This window comes from Etheostoma cragini, chromosome 9 (genome assembly GCF_013103735.1).
Source record: "Etheostoma cragini isolate CJK2018 chromosome 9, CSU_Ecrag_1.0, whole genome shotgun sequence".
NCBI classification, from domain to species: domain Eukaryota; kingdom Metazoa; phylum Chordata; class Actinopteri; order Perciformes; family Percidae; genus Etheostoma; species Etheostoma cragini.
The window spans coordinates 15,604,667-15,625,978 of record NC_048415.1 but is presented as its reverse complement, the minus strand read 5'-3'; the positions used below and the strand labels follow the sequence as shown (position 1 = coordinate 15,625,978).

General features: G+C 40.9%; 1 protein-coding gene and 1 long non-coding RNA gene across 2 annotated transcripts in view; one reads left to right on the top strand and one right to left on the bottom strand.

Annotated features, from left to right (window-relative positions):
- LOC117950732 overlaps positions 1 to 21,312 on the top strand; it is a 259,475-nt gene that overhangs the window by 59,358 nt on the left and 178,805 nt on the right. The gene's annotated exons all lie outside the window — the stretch shown is intronic.
- Positions 287 to 21,312, bottom strand: part of agbl4 (ATP/GTP binding protein-like 4) — a 262,269-nt gene continuing 241,243 nt past the window's right edge. The window contains exons 10-13 of the mRNA XM_034882055.1: positions 11,435 to 11,587; positions 8,513 to 8,675; positions 872 to 965; positions 287 to 745 (exon numbers count right to left, since the gene is read on the bottom strand). Of these exons, the coding sequence (XP_034737946.1) occupies positions 640 to 745; positions 872 to 965; positions 8,513 to 8,675; positions 11,435 to 11,587 (516 nt within the window). The 3' untranslated portion in view covers positions 287 to 639. The remainder of the gene's footprint in view (positions 746 to 871; positions 966 to 8,512; positions 8,676 to 11,434; positions 11,588 to 21,312) is intronic.

Sequence of the window (21,312 nt, the reverse complement as noted above, 5' to 3'; positions counted from 1 at the left end):
TCAGACATCTACCTTGACTGTCTTAAACCATAGGTAAAACGCATGACTTTTGAAAATGGCCGTAAAACCATCCTACATGAGCATAAACATATCTATAAATGTAAACAATGCAACAATGCACAGCTAAAGAGATTAGGGTGTTCTTTATATACTGTAAGTGTGTATAAATCCAATGATAACTAATCAGTATTCGTATTAGAGAGCAACAGGTTTAGTATTTTGATTAAGTGTTTAATGACTAAGCCTAATAACAACAGAGATAATAACATCATACTCATAAAATAAATCAGTGACAGCATGGAAGCATGCATTCATTTACAATTGATAAAACAACAAATAGGAGCAGTTAAATGAAAGGCCTCAAGTGGACTAGATGGGTAGTACCAGTCTCTCTTCCCTTAGCATTCAATAGTCCACATTTCAAAGTCACTTAATAACCCAAGGCAAGGCTTGTTCTGATTCTAGTCCTGCAAGTAGCCTACCAGTCATCCCACTGTTACAAATCTGTGAAAATAAGTCTTTATAGCCAGGGAGATGTAGAGCTTTTAAAGGCAATGAAGTGTGAAGGATCCTCCTGCGACGGTGCTCTGTGTTTCATACATGCTCAGTCTGTGTCTGTCTGTCCGTCTGTCTGTTTGTCTAATGCCTGATACCCGTGCTCTTCTCCTTCTCTCTGTCTGTTGCGTCTCTGCCAAAACCATTTCCTTTTCTGTTAACGTTGCTTGTCTGGGACATCACCTCAGAACTGGAGACGAAAAATGGTGGTAGATAGTGGGGATAGTTAAAAAAAACACACATAAAATACAATAAAATACAGCATGCAAACAATTTAATTTCAAATGTATTTATTTATAATGCCATACCGCTTTACCTCTGAATGTGAATAGGTCTGTTGTCCTTGATAAGGTTGTTGAGTTTGTAATAATCCAGGAAGGTCCGTGCCACATTCCTGCCCAGTTTTGTGTCTGAGGACAGGGAGTTAAAGCCAATTGTCTGTGGAAGAGCCTCAGCTAACATTGCTTAAACATTTCCTACATCAGTGTTTCCCAAACTGCATGGCGGAACCTTCAGGAAGGTGCACAGGCCTTGCATTGAATTGTGACTTGAAACCTAAAGCTGCATTGAGAATTAGCATGATTAGCATCATGATCCAGCATCGTAGTTGACAGGACTCATCAATTGGTTCCATTGCGCAACTGTTAATCACAATCAAAGCTTCAAATGTGCGCACACAAACGCACTACACATGCCAACACAAGCCCCTTTTCTCCTCTCTCTTTTGTGAATGAAAACAATAACTATTGCATACTTATTCTGTCACTGCCCATCTGTTGCAACAAGAGGCAACAAAATAAAGCAACATGATTTTCTAGTGAGTACACATGACTTGAGACAGACAGACAGACAGACAGAAACACACACACACACACACACACACACACACACACACACACACACACACACGCACACACACACACACTCACAATCCAATCTACACATGCATGCATGGACTACCAGAGATACAAATATTAAAATATTGACTATATTTCAATTCCCTTTCCTGCGATAATAAAGTCCATGTTATTGTTTTATCAGAATCCAATTGAAATACAATTTAAAAAGGAGTTCAACAGAAAATGTCATTTATTACATGTATTTGTGTCAAAATGACATTCATACTTCTTAATACTGTATCTAATAGGTATATTTATATGACACATTCAAACCATTTAATCTCCAAATAACTTCTCACACGTTTCACATAAGGTAATATAAATAAAAAAGCATTAAAATCATCTCGTCTGCCATCACCAACACACCTCACTCGCAGTCTGAATTAACTGAGGCTAAATCAACTGCGTTTCACTCAAGTCAGCCAAATGCACAACGCTGGTATGAATCACACAAAAACAATTACTTATACACAGAGGCCTTATTTAAATTTAGAGGTAAGCACACACATCCTTCCCCCAATTGTCCCTCACTATATTAGGCACAATATCAATAACTTTAGTGCTTTTACAAAACAGCTGAGCGTCTATGAGTGCTGTTGCTAAGCCTGTGATCATTAGGCTAGCAGAGCAAGTAATGATGACAATCAGGGTCTAATGAATGAAGAAGTAGAGAACCACCGAATGCCAACTATTTTCCCGAAGACCAAGAATAGGATATAGTAAATACAGATAAATAAGAGCAATGTCGCTAACAGAAGTACATTTCATCTAATCACTGAGAAAAACACCATCAATGTAAGCTGTCAATCTATCTATCCACCATTTCAGACCCATGTCCATCGTGCTTGTTCCATCATTCTGCATCTATGCAGAATGTACATTTATACCGTTTACCTGACACAAAACAAACAAAAACATAAGGTTTTTTTCCTATCTCGAGGCATTGATGTTAAGCTACCACCATTCCTCATCAGGCTGGAGCATGATGGAGCAACACAGAGACGTAATCTGTCACTTCTCCTTGTCATTACCTTGTTGATACTTAGATACAGCCTGTCATCCGCTACACTATTTATCTGTCACAAACATGTGATTGAAACCTCTGGCATACAAAAAAAGATTTAAAAATGGATTAGGTCATTTTTAGGACTATTTTCCAATTTCTCTAAATGACAAAAAAATGACCTGTGCAACATAAATCTTGGTTGCTATAAAGGTGAAAATCCATTGTTCAAACTTAACTTTATTAACTTGTTAACGATCCATTCTTGGTTTGAACAGGCTGTCTGGACGTAAACTTCAGGCTTTGTCATTTCTGAAGCAACACATACTGTATACAAACAAACACAAACACACAAACAGGGTACTATATAACCCTAAAAAGCTAACATCAATAAAGACCTGTGTATACCTGATAAGTAAGGCCTGTAAATATGCAACCAAGCCCCTCTGTATTGAGTCTGTCACCTTGGCCTTTGATGGTGTGTTTTCACGTATCTTTGGAAGTCTGAACAGGACTGCATCCTTCACTCGGCAGGATGAAGGCAATGCTCTCCACACGACTCCAGAGTCTATATTTACACCCCATCTGGATGTTCGTCTGTGAGTCCTGCATCAGGCCAGAGCCGCTGTGTGTGTGCGTGTGTATGTGTGTGTGCGTGTGTGTGTGTGTGTGTGGGATGAAACTACAAATGAAAAAACCTGAAAAAGGTTACATCCTTCTGAATCTTGCGTTTAATGCTAATTTTAATGTATAATGGTTGTAAACAAGATTTAAAGTCTGTAGCCGTGCAAGCAGGACAGCTGTGCTTTGAGCTTAAAGGTAACAGTGTTTTATCTCACAAAGACAATGCTAACATGCTGGTGTTTAGAAGGTATAATGTTTATTGTGTTCACCATCTTAGTTAAGCATGTTAGATGATATTTGATAAACAGTTAGGCTGAGGATGATAAGAATGTCTTTTGTTATGTAGCCAAAGTATTGGACAAATTAAAAGTTTAAGTTGATGATGGCGCTTGATGGAAAGTCAAGTGATAACCGTTATTATAGTTCATCATGAAAGGGACATGAATGTGCATACCAAATGTCATGATTGAAATATCACAGTAAAAGTGAAAACTTTGACCTGCTGGTTGGGCTAGAGAAATGGCAGGGGATCATCAAGGTCATTAGGATTCATCCTCTGGAAATCATGGCCATCCATCTTAAAATGGTTGAGTCTGGACCAAAGTGGTGGGCCAACTAACCGATCAAAGGTCAGACAGGACAGACATCCCTATGCCTAGTTGCTGCCATTGCTAAAAATAACAAATCAGATTTTAATGTAGATACCGTAGTTTTTGATCTGCTACTAGTTGTTTTGAGCAGATACACCGATATACACCTTCACAATTGTTCATATTCAAGGACATAAACACATACTCACATACACCTGTGTACTTTATACATAAACACACTCCCCTTGTATTCTTGGCATCTTCATTCTGACCTCAGAAAAGTTTTTGGTGGTTTCCTCTATTCTCTTTCATCAGCAGAGCTCTGAGCCAGTCCTGAGCTCTTTGGCCAGGCACGCTCAGTGACAAAAATATCTTCCGGACGCCACCGTGCGCAGATGGCCTCTCAGCTTGGCTTGTCACGACTCACTGTCTATTACAGGAGGTTCCGTGATGGAGGGTCAGCTTCTGAAGGAGAACTTCATCCACGTGGCGAATGGTTGGAGATGTAGAGGATGCCCTGACAGCTGTCTGGCCCGTTGCCTGGGGAAACCATAGGTTCTGGAACAAGACTGTTGCCACAGCAGGAAGTGATGTGTGCGAGGGCCAGGAAACAGTTGGTGAGCTGTAGCTTGGATAACAGGGGTGGTGGTAGTGGAAATATTCAGAAAACATTCAGCTGCTTTAGTCCAGATTGAGGCAGTCTCCTTTTGAAATAACACTTACTAACACAGACTAACACTGACAATAGTGTTAAATCTGAATCATCAACTTAACTAAATCTGAAAGCCTTATCATTGTGTAATCATTATCCAGCTCCAGAGAGGTCAAGGAGATGTGTGTGCCAGCTTCACACAGCCTGTCAGCATCATGTCTGCATGTCACTGAAGTGTGTGAGGTGTATTCTTTAACATCTCGGTACACATAACAGTCTTGTCTTATCAATTGCAGGTCATTGTCATGGCTGAAGGGCACGCCGGCTTAGGCGCTGATGAGATACGTGAGACAAAGGAGATGGGGACATGACTTGTTTACTGCAGCTGTTTACTGTCAGCACGCCATTTAGCCGCTTTCATCGTCATGTCCCTTGTGCCTGGTCTTGGAAGACAGACAGACAAGGTGACAATCAGACAACAAGGCCCCCAGTGGTAAAATGGACAAGACACGTGGAGAATGCTGTCCAGATAGGACGGGAATTAACAAGGAGAAAAGAAAGGGGACATTCAAGCCATCAATACGGGTCACTGACAGGTCCTGTCACTGCACTGGCACGTAGGGAACTAATTATCAATGCTAATTAAGAGGCTAGTCAACAACAGCAATACAGAAAGGGACATTTTTGTCCCCAATAGCAATTCAGCAGACTGAAAGACCTCACGTCTCATTGCCCACAGGGACAAGCTAGGGTTGATTTAAATCCCTGACAGGACAGACAAGCTCTGAAACTTGAGTAGAAAAATTGAACACGTGTAAGGGGGGGGGGGGGCTTCTGTTGTCTTACAGTATGCTCAAGCAGAAATATAAGAGTCTTGTGATATAAGCTTCTCTACATATGTGTACTGTTTTTATATTCTAATTATTGTGTTTCTTTACAATAGTTGTACTGATTTGATGTTTAGGCAAGATTGCTTTGTGTACAAAATTTCCAGAAATAAAAGCACTGTAAAACAAAAAGTACATAACAATCTACACAAACATGTCTCATCAGGGTACCTGTGGTTTTTATGTTGTTCCTTATTACTGTCATTAATCCTGTGGGTATTCTATTGTTTATATAAATGTAACAATCCAATGACAGCAGATATAATATATATATAAATATGTATACACACACATGTAGGTGTTAATGATTAGAGGACGAACAGAAGACAGACACACGATAGAGGTTGTCCCTGCTGTTTCAGAGAAGAGGATTCTCAGCTTGACTAAATGATATAATGAGCTGTTATGTTCTGGGTGACAAGATGAGAGGAAAGGACAGACTGGAGGACAGAGGAGGACATGAAATGAAAGATCAGAAAACAAACACAGACACACAGACACACCTTTTCTGAGCACCTTCAAACTGTGACAAAAGTCTCAGCTGTGAGAAAGGTTAAGATTTCAGTTTTGGTGGCTACAAGTCACAGCAGTGGAGCAGGTGAGTCAGGAAAGATTAAAGTGTATGGGCGGCATGTTTTGAAGGTGGTAAGAGGTAGGGGCCACAGTTAATACTCATTTGTTTGTCACGTTTTAGTTTAATGGACTCTGTTTGTGTATGTGTGTGTGTGTATGTGTGTGTGTGTGTGTGTGTGTGTGTGTGTGTGTGTGTGTGTGTGTGTGTGTGTGTGTGTGTGTGTGTGTGTGTGAATCAGGTGAGAAAGGTGGAGGGGAGAGGGGTTAAGATGCTAAAGGTCTCTGTTGATGATTTGCACGCTCCATCGAGCAGACTGCTGGGGCGTATAAAGCGACATGGTCGGTTCCTTCAACCTGCCTGACCTCAATCTCTACTCAACACCAGGTCCCTGTGCTGCTTGCCCACATTGTGGAGCCCCTCCTCCTTGTACACCTCCCCTTCTCACAGCCATACACACACATACACCCACACACACCCACACCTGGGAAAAAAAGATCAAGCAAGTCCTCCCACAAAGGTTGACTTTTCTCCTAATTTGGCTCTAGAAGAAATGTCCCCTCTGTACACACGTAGAGGCAGAAACATGGCTCCCCATTTCTTATCCTGCTCTGAACCCAAACACAGTTTATATATCACCACAGCCAGAAAACTATCTCCTCAAAACAAGGTTAATTATTTGTTTGTGGCTGTGCCCTATATGTATACACATGCCCTGGATTTCCATTTAGGTGACACTGCTGTAATTCAAAACTGGAGATGTTTCTGCATTAAAGTGATTAGAGGGTGTAGAAAACACACATGCACACGCGCACATGCACACGCGCACATGCACACACACACACACACACACACACACACACACACACACACACACACACACCATCCCAAAATGCTTACCCTGTATTTTCTACTACTTCTACACATTTCCAATTATAAATATGTAGCATTAACCTAAATCTTTTCATGGGGTTTTGAATCAGAAATAATCTCTGGTGATTCAGACTGTGCTAGCGCTTAGCACTAGAGGGCACTAGGGCTACGTCTAGATCCACTCCGCCCTCCACCTGCAGAGTATTTGCACATACTTTTCATATGTAGGGTCCTTATCGCTTTCTCTAAATCCCTCTTTCTCCCTCTTCTCACTCACTCTATCGGTAAGATCAGACTGCTATCGGCCAGCTCTCAGGAGCTCTTCAGCCCTGAGAAGGTCAACTGAAGGAAAACTTCCTCCCATCTGGCTCCATTAAGGCACCTGTGACCTTCTGTTCCTGCGACAAATATATGTGTGCTCCTGTGTGATTGGTCATGATCGTAGTCGGCAGGAATCATCAATTGGTTCCATTGCACCACTGTTAATCGCAATCAAAGTTTTTCTAGTGAGTACACATGACAAACACAGACACACACACACACACACACACACACACACACATGGATGCATGCACAACCAGGGATACAAATGTTAAAATGTTGACTAAAATTACTAAAAAAATCAAGTGTCTTGATTTCAGTGGGATATTGTAACTACGGGAACAATGTGTGTGTAGGGGCATGTTGGTTGATCTGATTTAACCCAGCACTTGCAGTTGCAGGTGTAAGAGACTTAAATTAAAAAAGATCCAGAGGGAGACAATCACGGAAGAATCACGCTGCAGTGTGATGGCTGCAAACCACACGTTTCTACCTGGAGAACACTATTGAAGACAAAGAATATTCTTGTTTTCCCAAAACACAACTTTTGTAAATACACCTTTTAAAACCTGAACTACCCCACCAAGTCAACGAGTCAAGAGACGCTGGAGCTACTCGGAGCACACAAGCACGCTGTCCCTCCTGATGACTGACGCCAGAAGGACGGCACCAGAACAGAGAATGTGAAGCGACTAGGCGGCTGGGTGTCAGTTCAACACAGCACAACCCCTCTTAGGTAGAAAAAGATACAATCATCCAGGACAGCTTAGTCCCATTCTCCAACAAATGGAGGGATAGACACACAGGGAGAGAAGACAATATTATTAATGTTACCAGCTAGGATAGGGCTCCCGCACACTGCCTGCATGGCGTGAGCATGGTGTTTCTGTTGCGTGTCATTTGCGTGGCGGCACACCAGAAACGTGTCCGACGCGTCATTGCTGCTGCTAGCCTTGTCTGTACATATGTGTTTCCCATTGATAAAAGGAAATAATAACCTGTTCTTCAATTTAATTTTGTCAATATTTTTGTGTTTGTTCATTTGTTTGCACATATTTCGATATACATTTTTACATTTCAATTCCCTCTCCTTTGATAATAAAGTCCATGTTATTGTTTAATTAGAATCCAATTGAAATTCAATTTAAAAAGGAGTTCAACAGAAAATGTCATTTATTAAATGTATTCATGTCAAAATGACATAGAAGCATCTTCTCGTATTCTATTTTGCCTGGAAACGCTTCCAACACGCTTGCCTGTGGTGTGAAAAATAGGCGTCGGCCCTTTTTCTAACATGCATGCGGCTTGAACCGCGCCTGAGACGCGTGTGTCACGCAGGCTCTGACCTGTTAACATGGGAGCTGAAATAAAAACAGACACGCCATAAAGTTGACATGCTCACAGACAGTGTGCAGGAGCCCTTAGGAACAACAGCACACGACCGCTGTTCTCTACACTGTGATCTTTCCCTTCGTGGACACACTTCCACGCAGATGCATGTGTACGCTCACACAGATCAAATACATTTGAAGGATACATGTCTCCTCAGTGTATGGCACAGGAGCGGTGCTGCCAGCCGTCATGTAGCTGTAGAAAGACACCTCTAGAGTGTAGCAGTAGGATGTGTCATCAAGCAGGCCACCAAGGAACCGTCTACCAGTACCGGCCTTCACCACGTCCCGGTTAAAGGACGTGTTAGACTAGAGGAATACACAAAAAAACAGTGAGAGGATTTGGGTTAATGTCTTTGTGTCAGCAAGCATCTTCCCTGTTAACGCATCTTTAAGCATGATTTTAGAGAATTTCCCAAGAGACCATTAGCCCAAACTATGACATATGACCTTAATTACCTCGATGGATCCTGAGTAACTCTATAGAAATTAGTATGAGCCTCAAAATGTACTATTAGCTAACCAATGTTACCCAGGTGAAATTTCCCTTGAAAGTCTTTGAAAGCCTGAATCGTGGATCAGTTCTTACAGTAAAAGAGAAGAAAATTCACATTTAGAAAAAACATATTGCTTTTGTTTCTCAGTGTATATATCACTGTACTTAAAAAATTAAAAACAAGTTTGTTTGTTTTTTTAAATACTGCAATTGTACACTGGTGGAAATGGGTCTGCCAACTTTGTAGAACCCCAAAGGGACAATTGTGTTGGGCACACAGGCTAAGACCTCTAAAGCGTTAGTTTTTAAGGATTTCCGTTGGGAGGAGCGAAAAAACTATAAGTTTCAACTATTTTGTTAGACTTCTCTGGGACATAAAGGAATCACCAAAGTATCATGCACAGTAGTTTTGTATGACACAGTTCATCCTATATGTAGGATTAAGCAACCCTTTAGCATAAATATATGTAGTAGGCATAAAAGTGTTGTTATTTCCACTGATAAGAGCATGATATACTGCAGGGTCTTGAGTCAGTCTGAAAACCAGCCTTTGACAAGCTAAATTAAGACACGTCTCTTATTCCATTTACGATAAAAAATCCATCCATTTATATCCAGCATAAATCACAAATATTTGACTCACAATTTATTTTGACCACATTCCCTTGTAGATAAATGAAAAAAACTGCTACTGTCAATATCAACTGACATGTTTTATCAGTGGAAATACATAAGCATCCAGCGATTTGTCTCTCAGTAACTTGTGGTGGTAAGCCTCTAGAGAATCCAGGACAAATGATGAAGGGTACAGTAGCTTATCTAAACAGATTGACTACATACAATGTCATTACAAGGCTGTGATTGGCTATAGCAACAACAACAAAAACTCAAGGCTATTTTGGGTTTCAGCATGTCAGCTATACTACACAAATATGATGCTGTCTTGGCAAGAGTGTGGAAAAAGTTTCTATTCACTGTCACTCCACTCTGCTGCAGTGAGAGTTGCCTTGCTGAAATGCAGACTTGGCGGCCACCAGTGGGAGTTTGCCATTATTGTGTTGTGCTGCTGCACTGGGCTTTAAGTAGTGCTGAATGGGCAGAGGGACAAAAGCACAGTGAGGAGGGAGATGACCCTTGGGCCAGCTGTCACACAAGCAATACAGAGAGAGAGCGAGAGAGAGAGAGAGAGAGAGAGAGAGAGAATCTCCTGTAAATAGTGTTTTTCTAGTCCTTAGTAACTACAGTATAGACACTGACCATCGGTGACATTTCCATACATGTGTGGGTGAACACCTGTCTCTCTGGCTTGTCTATGTATTGAGGTTGGCACTGGGTGTCAATTGCCAGTAAAGGTTATTCTTTATGATGTGTGTAAGTGGTTCTGCTATGAAATGTCACCATCACTGAGAAAACGAAGGTCAGTTGAAGTGACATGGGGCTGAGAGGAAAAGGTTTGGTGGATAATGTACCTGTATGCTAAAGGTGTTATTAGGTTATGCATGAGTGGCTTAGGGGAGAAGCATCAAAGTCATTGAATGGAGGTTTTCTCCCCCATGCCCTTCTGTTATTTGCTTCTCTCCTCCATTCATTTCCAATACTTTCATTCCTCCTTGGTTTTCCCTTCCTCGCTGGCCTCAGTCTGCACAGACCTGTCCAAATAAACCTAGTTTCAGCCACCTGAGAGGGTGCTTTTGCAGAACACTGCATTGCCCATACAGAATATACTGGCCTACTTTTTACTGTTCAGTTGTGTGCTTTGTAATGACCTACACAGTGATTGCTATTTATGTTCTGCACATGCATACAGTATAGATACCTATTTGTAATAATGGTTACATGTCTGAGAAACTTTTCAGTTATTCTGCAGAATCTTTTTAGACCTGCAACTCACAATGCAACAACTACAAGTAAAATTGAAATTTTAAATGTTATTTTTATTTTTATTGTATTGTAAGTTTCCTCTTACTTGTTAAATTGGCTATACAGTAGGCCTATATTGACCATTCCCTTCTTACTTCAGTTCATACCTTGTATTCTCGTGCAAAATTTCTATTCATATTTTTCTCCTCAAGAACATCTGCTACTACTGCTGCTATTTTGGCACACCAACATTTTGCATTCCGTATACTAACATTTTGCTGTATTCTTTTACATAATTCATACCTTTTTAGATATTTTCTAGAGTTCTTATCAATGTGTGTGTGTGTGTGTGTGTGTGTGTGCGCATATCCCCTCAAATAATTTAACACCTCCAGCGTGTGTGTGTATTTGTGTTAACGCTGACATGCCTTAGCAGCATTGCCAATGAACACATGCATGCAGTATATTCCTCACATCAAAACAACTTGGCAGGCTTTTTTACACACGTTTACACCTTGAAGGTGCCTGGTGCAACCAAGGTGTGTGCCACTAAGAGTGCAACAGTTGGAAATGTAATGCCTCGCTGAACACCCCCGTACCAGTAGTTGCTGAGATATTATATACCACTATTTTGTGTTCTCTTTCTGAGCTAGCCCTTGAATTTAAGATGGTGTGTTTGGTGTGTTTGTGTGAGTCTGTTTGCGTCACTTACAAAGGAGAAGTCTGGTGCATTTTGGCACAATAGTCTAGGGAAGACAGCTTGCCTCTGGACGCGCTCCTCGTCCTCGAACACATTGCCGTACATGAAGCCATTCAGCATGGTGGAATGGGCATGGACATCAATGTAGAACTCCAGACTAACTCTCTGATGGAGGAAAAGAGGAAAGAGATAGAACAGAGAGACAGAGAAATAGAGAGATGCTCAGACAGAAGGTAAAAAAACAGCAGGTTTGTTGGGAATATGGTATATCTGTTTCTGACAACAGCAACAGTCCACACCAGAGTTTTTCCACTGGGATTATGGGAAGGCCTTTCTTTGCTGTACTCGGGAGAGGCTTTCACACATGGGACAAACCCCTTCTGACACTGCAGACTGACAATATGTTTACTACCTGAAAGGAGCCAACCATCCACAGATAAATTCAATCAGACTGTCCTTCTGAAGGGCACAACTACAGGACATACATGGATTGTGAGCTGAGATTTATATGGTGTAAAGACCCACGCACACATTCTCTCACTCACGTGGATTACACACATTCATCACATACGTATTCATCAGGTTTATATTGGCTTTATATTGAGTGTGTACTGTCTTTTCTCTCCAGCATACACTGTGTAAAATGGATTTGATAAGATCTGTTTCTCTTGCTTGTTTTATCATTCAATCCACACGCAAAAACAGAACACACACGCACACACACACTTTTATCTTGCGATACAAATAGGGACTTCCACTGACTTGACTTATTTCCAATTACTAACTTTAAACCCCAATCTGACATTCCAAGATGATGCAAGACATTACAATCCAGGATGACTGAAGGACCCATTTCAGGTATTTCACCCATATGAAGGTCTGCAGTTTGGGAGATTCGTAGTAAATAGTGGAATTACAGTCTAAAAAGAATCTGGTGCATTTCTTTAACACCATTCCTAAACCCTACATTAAAAATAGTCAGGATCTGAAGTTCAGCAAAAATCGCCTCCCTTGGGAAAAATACCCTGCTCACTTCAATAGACTTCAACTGGTTCTGACAAGGGCAGGAATACCCCCCCCCCCCCACACACACACACACCTTCTGACCCTTAACTCAGGATCAGCACCAACCAGCATCTCTCCTTTCTGCCTCTTCTATTTTATCACTCCATTCTCCTCCTCTTGGTTTTATCCTTTTCCTCTTCTTCCTCTTCCTCCTCCTCTTTATCTCCCCTCTCCCTCTCTCTCTCTGTTCATTACACATTCAACACCACACCTTGTTCCCTGTGGGTTGTAAAAAGGAGGAGAGGAAGGGAAGAAGGAGAGGATAGAAAAGGAGAGGGAGAGATAGTGGGAGGCAAGGGGGAGGGGGTGAGAGCAGAGAGAGGGAACAACAAAGACGGACAAAAGACAATGTGAGAAAATGATGCATATAGGTTTGTGACTCTGTGTGTGTGTGTGTGTGAGAGAGAGAGAGAGGCAGAGGGGCAGGGAAAGAGCAAACAAAAACATAAAGATGGGGTGCAAAGAGAGGAAATAAGTCCATAAGAGAGAGTGAAAAAGAGAGAAAGACAGAGAGAGATACAAAGAGTCATAGAGATGTATATAGGGAGGTGTAAAGAGATTGACAGAAGAGAGAGAGAGAAAGAGAGAGAGACAGGGAAGCAGTGCTTGGGCGGCCCGGCGACGCAGTGTGCCTGTGTTTGAAATTCCGCTCACAGCCAAAGCAATTTCCTGGCGGTGGCTGTGCTGTCAGTTGCTTGGCTGGCTGGCGGTGAAATATGGTGGCTGGGAGTCGGCCGCTAGCAGCCCCCGACAACCTGATGGATGGAGCCCCAGAGGAGAGGAACAGCAGCAGGAGAAGGTGGAGGAGGAGGGGAGTAGAAGAGGACAGTGCACGGGAGGAGGGAGAAATAACAGAAAAACAACACAAAAAGAGCACGAGTGAAAAAAGCTAAATGCAGCCAACTGAGCAGTACTGGTAGACAGAGGGAGAAATACATATAGAGACATAAAGGGACAGTTAGATAGGGGATCAAAAGAAGGGGGAGGGTGGATAGAGAAAGAGGAACAGGGAAGAGGGAGGGAGATAGGGGAGGGTTAGAAAGAGAAGGGGGTGGTGTAAGAGGTAAATCCAGCTCCATTAGAGGAAGGAGGGTGGAAGGAGTTCCAACCAACCTGCCAGGGTCTAGATGAGGGAAACCAGCCTAATAATCACCTGGGTCTGAAGGACATGATGGCTAGGAGGAGGGAGAGGAATAAAAGGAGGAGGATATAGAGGTGAATGAATTGGAGGAGGGTGGACAAGTAGGTGATCAAAAGTGGCAGATTGCTTATAACAGAGGTTAACGGGCTGTTACTTCTTCACTTCTGTAATTAAAATTTTAATTTGTTAACTAAGTTAATTACTCAGAATCTTCAGATGACAAGAAGCTGGATATATCTAATTTCAAACCATTGAGGTTGAATTGCTGCTATAAGTCTCCAACTCTTTTGGGGATGCTTTCAACAAGAAAGCTGCAGTGATTTGCTGGAATAAACCCAAAAGTGAATTTGAGAGATCAGACATTTATTTTGTTTAATGTTAAATGGGGTCGAGGTCAGGAAGCAGTTCAGTGCAGTAGGGTCCTTCCACGCCAAAACTTGGTAAATAGAGCCAAAATGATTGGTCAGTTAATAGATTAGTCCATTGACTTGTTAGTTGGAGCATATTCAGAAAAGCCTTTATTCACGGATTTCTCTTTGTGCAAGGGGCCATTGCCATGTTGAAACTGAAAAGGGTTGTCTCCAAACTGTGGGAACAACATTGGAAGCACACGAAACACTGGACTAAAATACCATTCTATGCTATAGTGTTTACTTAGTTGGAACTAAACCATGAAAACAGCAATTGACCACAATGCTTGGCCAAAAATGTATGGTATGAGTGGCCACCCTAGACCACATACCATTCGCTATGCAGGGTATCCTGTATGAAAAACAGTGTGCCAAGTATCTAAGCAACCTGATATAGATATGTATCATCTTCATGCAATGAAAGTAAATCCTCTGTAAGAAACCTGCACAAATACAGAAAGAGCATGCACAGAAAAAAGGTGAAGGACCTTGAGCCACATCCGGTTTGTTATGGGTGAAGACACAAACCAGATTGAGTTCAATTTAGACTGTTCCTGTCCTGATTCTAACCCAGAAAGTTTCACCTTCACAGGTTCATGTGGAGGACAGCAGAGGAGCAACAGGAACAGTAGTATATCAGCAATGGAGCCTCCACAATGTCATGTCCAGGCTTACTAAAATACTTAGTTAATGCCCTGTCAATCAAACTGAGACGGTTCTGAAGGCCCCACCACTGTGATTGATGCTTCAATTATCAACCCGCTCTGACCTCCAGAATTGTTCATTTGGAATTGTAATTAAGCAATTAGGGGCAATTAAGAAACGGAGACTGACGAATGAAAGTCAGAAGACAATTTGAGAGAGAGAGAGAGAGAGAGAGAGAGAGAGAGAGAGAGAGAGAGAGCAAGCTGTCCAAATTAAACCACTCAGGGAGAAACAAAAGCCCCATCTTGCTGCAGAAACTCCAGGAAACTCTCAACTTGTGGTGAACTTGCAGCGGCCGCAAACAGTTTAGTGTAAAACCCAGAAGGTCAAAAGAATGAATTTTGTCTGACAAGTACTTATGTTCTGCATATTAATTAGATCAGGGTGCGGGGGTGCGATGAGGGCTGTAAATGCTGGGATTATCTTTACATGGAAAGGAAAAGGAGCTGATTGAAGCAGGATTACAAGCTCCTGAATAAAGCTCCCGGCATCAGCAACATACCTTTTGAGAAGAAGGGAAACGGCTGCTTGTTCAAAAGAAGAAAGTTGACCTTACTTGCCATGTAATTCACATTATCCAACATTTAACTATTGGCCATAATGCCTGTGAGTTTCTCCATGTGCCAGATCCAATTAGGCTTTGAAGTGCGCAGCAGAAAGCAGGCCTCTGATTGGAGGCACGCTAGTTGACTGTTCATATAGCCCCACCCCCTTTGATAATGTTGCTATAGCTGTCAAGCTTTCTTTTTTTGCATAATTATGCAGTTTACAATGATAACATTGGCAGATAAATCACTCAAAACTCCTGATAATGTTCAGAAAAATGTATTTCAAATGCATCCATTTGATGACCACATACATGATATTGTGCTAAAAGACTGAGGCTGAAGCTGCATGTCCCAGGCAAAAAGTTGATGATCCACGTGAAAGACATAGGATTGCTTGGAGTAGATTGAGACTAAGTAAACCTCCCTATATCCAATAGAGCAGGATAGAACTGTTAATGTTAGGATGTACTACTGTTTATTTTTACATACACTGTAACCCATTGGCCTTGGAAGTAGTACTGTGTAACAAGGTTAACAGGTAACAAACCTGACTGTAAGCAGTGCGCAAAACAGCCGGACATGCAAATATTTGTCATGATTCTTAATTAATTCTTAATATACAGAGTACCAATCTTAATATGGCCCAATATTTAATAAATGACTTCTCCGATTTTCAGTTGGATAAGAAAGAAAAGCAGACTATTAATAACCATAACATACTGAAAATAAATTTACATATTACTTTACTTAATATTCATTTTCACCAACTTTCAAGTTGTTTTTCAAGTGTCACAATTCTTACCGTTCGACAAACTAACATTTTTACTATTGTTGTTTCTGATTTGTACAGATGGATTTGTGCAACTGTGTCCGCATCAAACATTTATATCTAGTCAAATTTCCTCACACAAAAATGATGGAAAGAAGAACCGTCATTTCACCTATACACTGTAAAACTCAAGCCAACATTTCATTAGTTAGAGAAGCCAATTCAGGTTGCGGGGCCACATGGTCAGTGACCCTCTAATGATGTAGCAGTGACAGAACATGGCAGATCGCATGGCCTGCTTCATGGATGAGAGTAAATGACACAAAACTCTCCCTCCGTCTGTCTTCGTCTCATTCATTGTCTACCTCCCCCCTCCCTCTCAGTCTGAACGGTGCTCTCAAATTGATGGCGGAATTTGTCTGTTTATGAACACAGAGGTGACTTGTAATCAGCCTGAACGGGCGCAGGCAGCCCTCTGCTCCGGGCCTGTTAGTGCCACATAAGCTGCCACATCTGTTGAGAGGGCCTAGCAGGAGAACAGGTGAAGGGGAAAAGGGTTAAAGAAGGGAGGTATTGAAACAATAATTTTAACACAATCATTTTAAATAATTAAGATTCGGGAAAGGCCCCTAAACTAAGTTGATAAAAATGCAAACAAACTGCCTGAGTGTAAGATCTTTATCTGTATCTTCCTGTGAAAAGCAGACAATTCAGTTTCCTACTGGGGGAGAATAAAAAGAGGGATGATGGAGGGATTGAAACGACACAGGTATGATGGGGTAAAATTGTCCGTAAATCTCAGAAATTGATCAGAAATGGTTGGCTGACACCAGAGGACAACGCACATGGAGAAGAGAGGGTGGCAGAGAATAAGACAGACAGATCTTCTGCTTCACACATACAGTACAGTAAAATCCAAATCTGACTATCGAACAAAGAGAGAGAGGCAGGAAAAGAGGAAGGCTGTAATACACACAGAAGTGGGCCTTAGGTGCAAAATCATCTAGGTGCTGTGACAGGAACTAATACATTTGTTTTGGATAGAAAATTAATTTTTTAATATTAAAAAGGTCAAAAAGAAGCCAAGGTAACAATGACCTCTTTGTCATCTTTAACAAATTATCCAAAATGGCAGTGTCCAAATGGTGGGGATGTCGGCCAGTGATGAATGCTTCTGGTAATCAGCCAATCACAAAGAATTCTTCTCCTGCTTTTGATAAATGAGCTGGAAAAGCAACGCTTTAGGAAGGAGATGGGTCCATTTGTTTCTTTGGTCTGTTTTCCTTTTTTTCCTCCCTCTCCATTTCTCTCTTTTCAAAACAAACAACAGGGTAGCTTGGGAACAGATTATAGCTTCTTGCATCACTGACTTTTTCAGCCATTTTCCCTGCTGACCAATGTTCAGCTGCAGATGGTAAATGATGGAATTTTATGAAACAGCTTGCGCAAACTTGCCTTCAGATGGATGGAGAGAAGTTTACCGCCAGCTTATGAGCATATACTTAGTCACCATTCACACAATGGCTATACTTGATCACACCACTATTTTACATTTCACATTGTATTTATTATGTGAAAAATATGGGCAAGCTCCCTTTAAAGCTGCGTTAAGCAGTTATGGACTCCCGGAGGCGGAAAAACAAATAAACTCACTAACAGAATTGTTGATTTACTAACAGATGAACATCTGGGTCCTATGGTTCACATGGTATGCTAGCAATTAATTGCTCCATTACACCACCAGTAGACACTTTACAACATGAGCATCCAGGTGAAGTCCTCTTTCTTGTCACCATAGCCAAATATTCACTCCAGGAACTGGCCCACAAACTCCTAAAAGACCCAAGGTTGCTTAAAGAATAAGTCTAGTATGTATAAATATCTTTCTATTGTTACAATTAAACACTTCCCCCTGACTAATAGCAAATATAAATAACTAAAAATAAAAATAACTTTTAATCGGTGCACTGCTACTCAATTCAGCTGTTATCTTAATAAATATACTTTTTGCCGTGTATAACTGTCACATATCTGCAACTTGTGTCTCCTGATTGAAATACATCTCAGCGTACATTCTTTCAGGAAGACCTAATTTAGTCAATGTTGTCTTCCTAAATAGAATTGGAGGTGTTCACCAATCAGAATCGTACACAAATTGCAAGAGCCAATCACAGAGTAGCAACAATGCTTTAAATAATATGTTTCTTCCTGTGCTATTCTACTGTCAATGCAGGCAAAGAGTACAACCTCCACCTGCCCTTCCAACTCCAGTCATCTACTCCAGCTGACCCGGTCCGGAGCCTCCTTCCGTCTGGTCTTCGGGCTCCTTGGTTGCTACCACCTGTGTCTAGATTGCATCTGGGTTCTGATGGTTCTCTATCCCTATATGGGTATACGGGTTATTCGTATAGCGATGGAGTCTAATCGCCAAAGACTTTGTACATTTTGTTGAGTTGTACAATAAACCTAATCTGCATATCTGGAAACAAGTCTCTCCTGATTGAATTATTGTGTGTAGCCACAGCCTGATGTAGCTAGTGACTCTGTGCCATAGAACTCTGTTGTTCCAAAACTCTTAAAATACTTGAAAGAGCCATACTGTTGCATGAGGTGACCCATTCCATTAATTTACTTATCTGCTTAATTGTCATTTTGTATATTGGGAGGCCATGGAGAGTCGTTGGGATTCAACCACGTACTGTGGGCCAACAGATGAGCTGATGCCAAAAACTGCACAGAGCCGCAGAGGGGTATTGATTCTCAGTGTAGCTCTGTCACCTAAAAATTAGGTTCCAATTCAATTAAACTGCAATCTCGATCATGTTTCCAGGGAAATTATATTCTCACAGATAACATTTGTTTTTGATGTATCACAAATATGTTTCTGACCAAAGTCCGTCCAGTTCAACTGTTTGTGTCCTGCGTGGCACCAAAAGACAATGTTGAGTTATTTTAATTTTTGTATGTTACTAAAGTTACATTCAAAAATTACATGTTTTGTCCCAAACCCTGATCTTGTCTTAGACCGAATCAATTAGTTTTGTTTCCATTCACAACTTTAACCACGTGTTTAAAACTGCAACTGTTTCCCAATGTGCGCCCGCACTGGTACGAGGACATGTTAAAACATCTGGGAGAAAATATTGTACCCCTTAAAATTTTATTGAAAATGCAGTTTTGTTGTATGGGAATGTACATTTTAGACATACACAACTCATATTAAATAACCTCTGATTTTAATTTAATTTCCTCCGAAGGGGAAACATCTGTTATCATTTCCTTTTCTGCAGGCTGTTTGTTGTAAGAAGTGATGAATGTATACTCTTGATGCCAAACTGTAACTGTTTGTACTCTATAATCATATAATATAACCGTTCCAAGCGAGCTGGCTGATGGGACTTTAAGTCATTGAATTTAAAAGATATTTTCTTGTTCAGGACAGAGTTTGCATAAACATTACTGAGTGCAAATGTTGTAAGCAGTGTTAAATTAATATTCAAATATTTTTCAAATAAAAGTTTTCAGCCATCAATCCCAATGCAGCTTAGATTGCTCTTGCAACAAGCTTTGATTTAAATGCCACTTGTCTAGAAACTAACAGACAGTTATTGAAGTTATTGCCTGAACAGAACAAGGAAGCTATTTTACCAGCAGAAAAAGTTGCAGCCGAATTCACAATGATGGAGAATCACTTTGGAGTGACGAGGATGTCTGTCACAAGAATGGTGGATGGGGTATCAAACAGAATGGGCTCCAATGTGACTTTGAGTTATGATGCCTCATCTGTGGGTATCGAAAGTAGTGAAGAAATTTAGGTGATGGAAAAAACGTCAGGGTCAGATTTATGTACATTAATAGCAGAGGAAAACTGCACGGCACCTCAAATTAAATTCACAATATGTTTGTTTTACTGATAATATGGCACGTACCGTAAGATTACTGAAACTTGAAAAGACTAAACAGCCCAAATATGATGACTTATTGAAATCAGCATACAGTTTTTACACACAGTGAACCACACTGAATCACTGTTATTAGAGTTGTCTTACTAGGCAATAACCCAAATCATGCAAGGATATGAATTATCATGTGTAATGGTACCTAGAGATGCACATTTATCAAAAACACAATTTAACTTCCTTGTTTCTGCTGTAACCAGGATTTTCTGTCAAGACTTATGAACACCACAAAGGGACTTCATTTTATTTTCAAAAGTAATGATCATGTCTTGAAGTTATCAGGTTATAGGTCTTTACTAATTTCTGTGTTATCTTGAATTCAAGAGATTTCATAAACTGTAAGTATTCAAATATAATTGCAGCCTCATGCCTACCAACATACTTTACTTTAAAGTTAAAGCTGTAACTTCAAAAGATAATAACATTCTCAATTGCATTTTTTTTTATTCTGGGGTTTGTTGTTCTAGGGTTGATTGTAATTAGTGGAAAAGAAGGATTGTTGCAATATGTTGTGAATGTAGAAAAAATTGGCTTTACCGATTTAACTGTGCTTTTGAGAAATAGTCCATTGCAACTTCTTGTAGTCTACAGCAGCACACATTGACATTTACTGTGTTCGTCCAGACCAGCTTTCCTAACACACTATCAAAATTTAACAGCAAGCAACAACAACATTACAATGAAAAACAAGGGCTGCTAATAAAGCTATTTAGCTATCTTGTGGCCCTCAGCCACCTGTGTGAGAGACTTGCTGAACCTCAGGGAACGTTTCTCCACACTTTGGCTTGCATACCTGAATGATTTTCGGACACACAAACGTCATAAAGTATAGGCTATTGTCTTTCTCTGACAAATGAATGTTAGGTTAATGTATCTGTGTTTGATTCAGAACTACCCTTACTCGCTAACTTTAGATTTTAGGCACAATTGTAGGGTACAGTATGAAATATCACCTTAATATTGATATTGACCTCCGATTACAGCTTCTTCTCAGTCTCCTAGTTTGTAAACAAATGACCACACTGAGTTAGCAGCTAGTTAATGGGTCATATATGCTAGTTTAGCCCAACTGATCTCCTGTTAATGGAGTCCTCCAGCGGAGCCCTCCAACCCTGGTAACCTCATTAGACAATGTGCCCGCTGAGTGAGATGAGCATGAATGGAGGGCAGCAGCACAGGGCCTCCAGGCTGCAGAGCTGGCATTGAAACTGGCATCTGGGAACCCCAGACATGAGTAGTGTGTCTGATGGGATTAACTGGCTGTGGTGAGAGAGAGAGAGAGAGTGAGAGAGT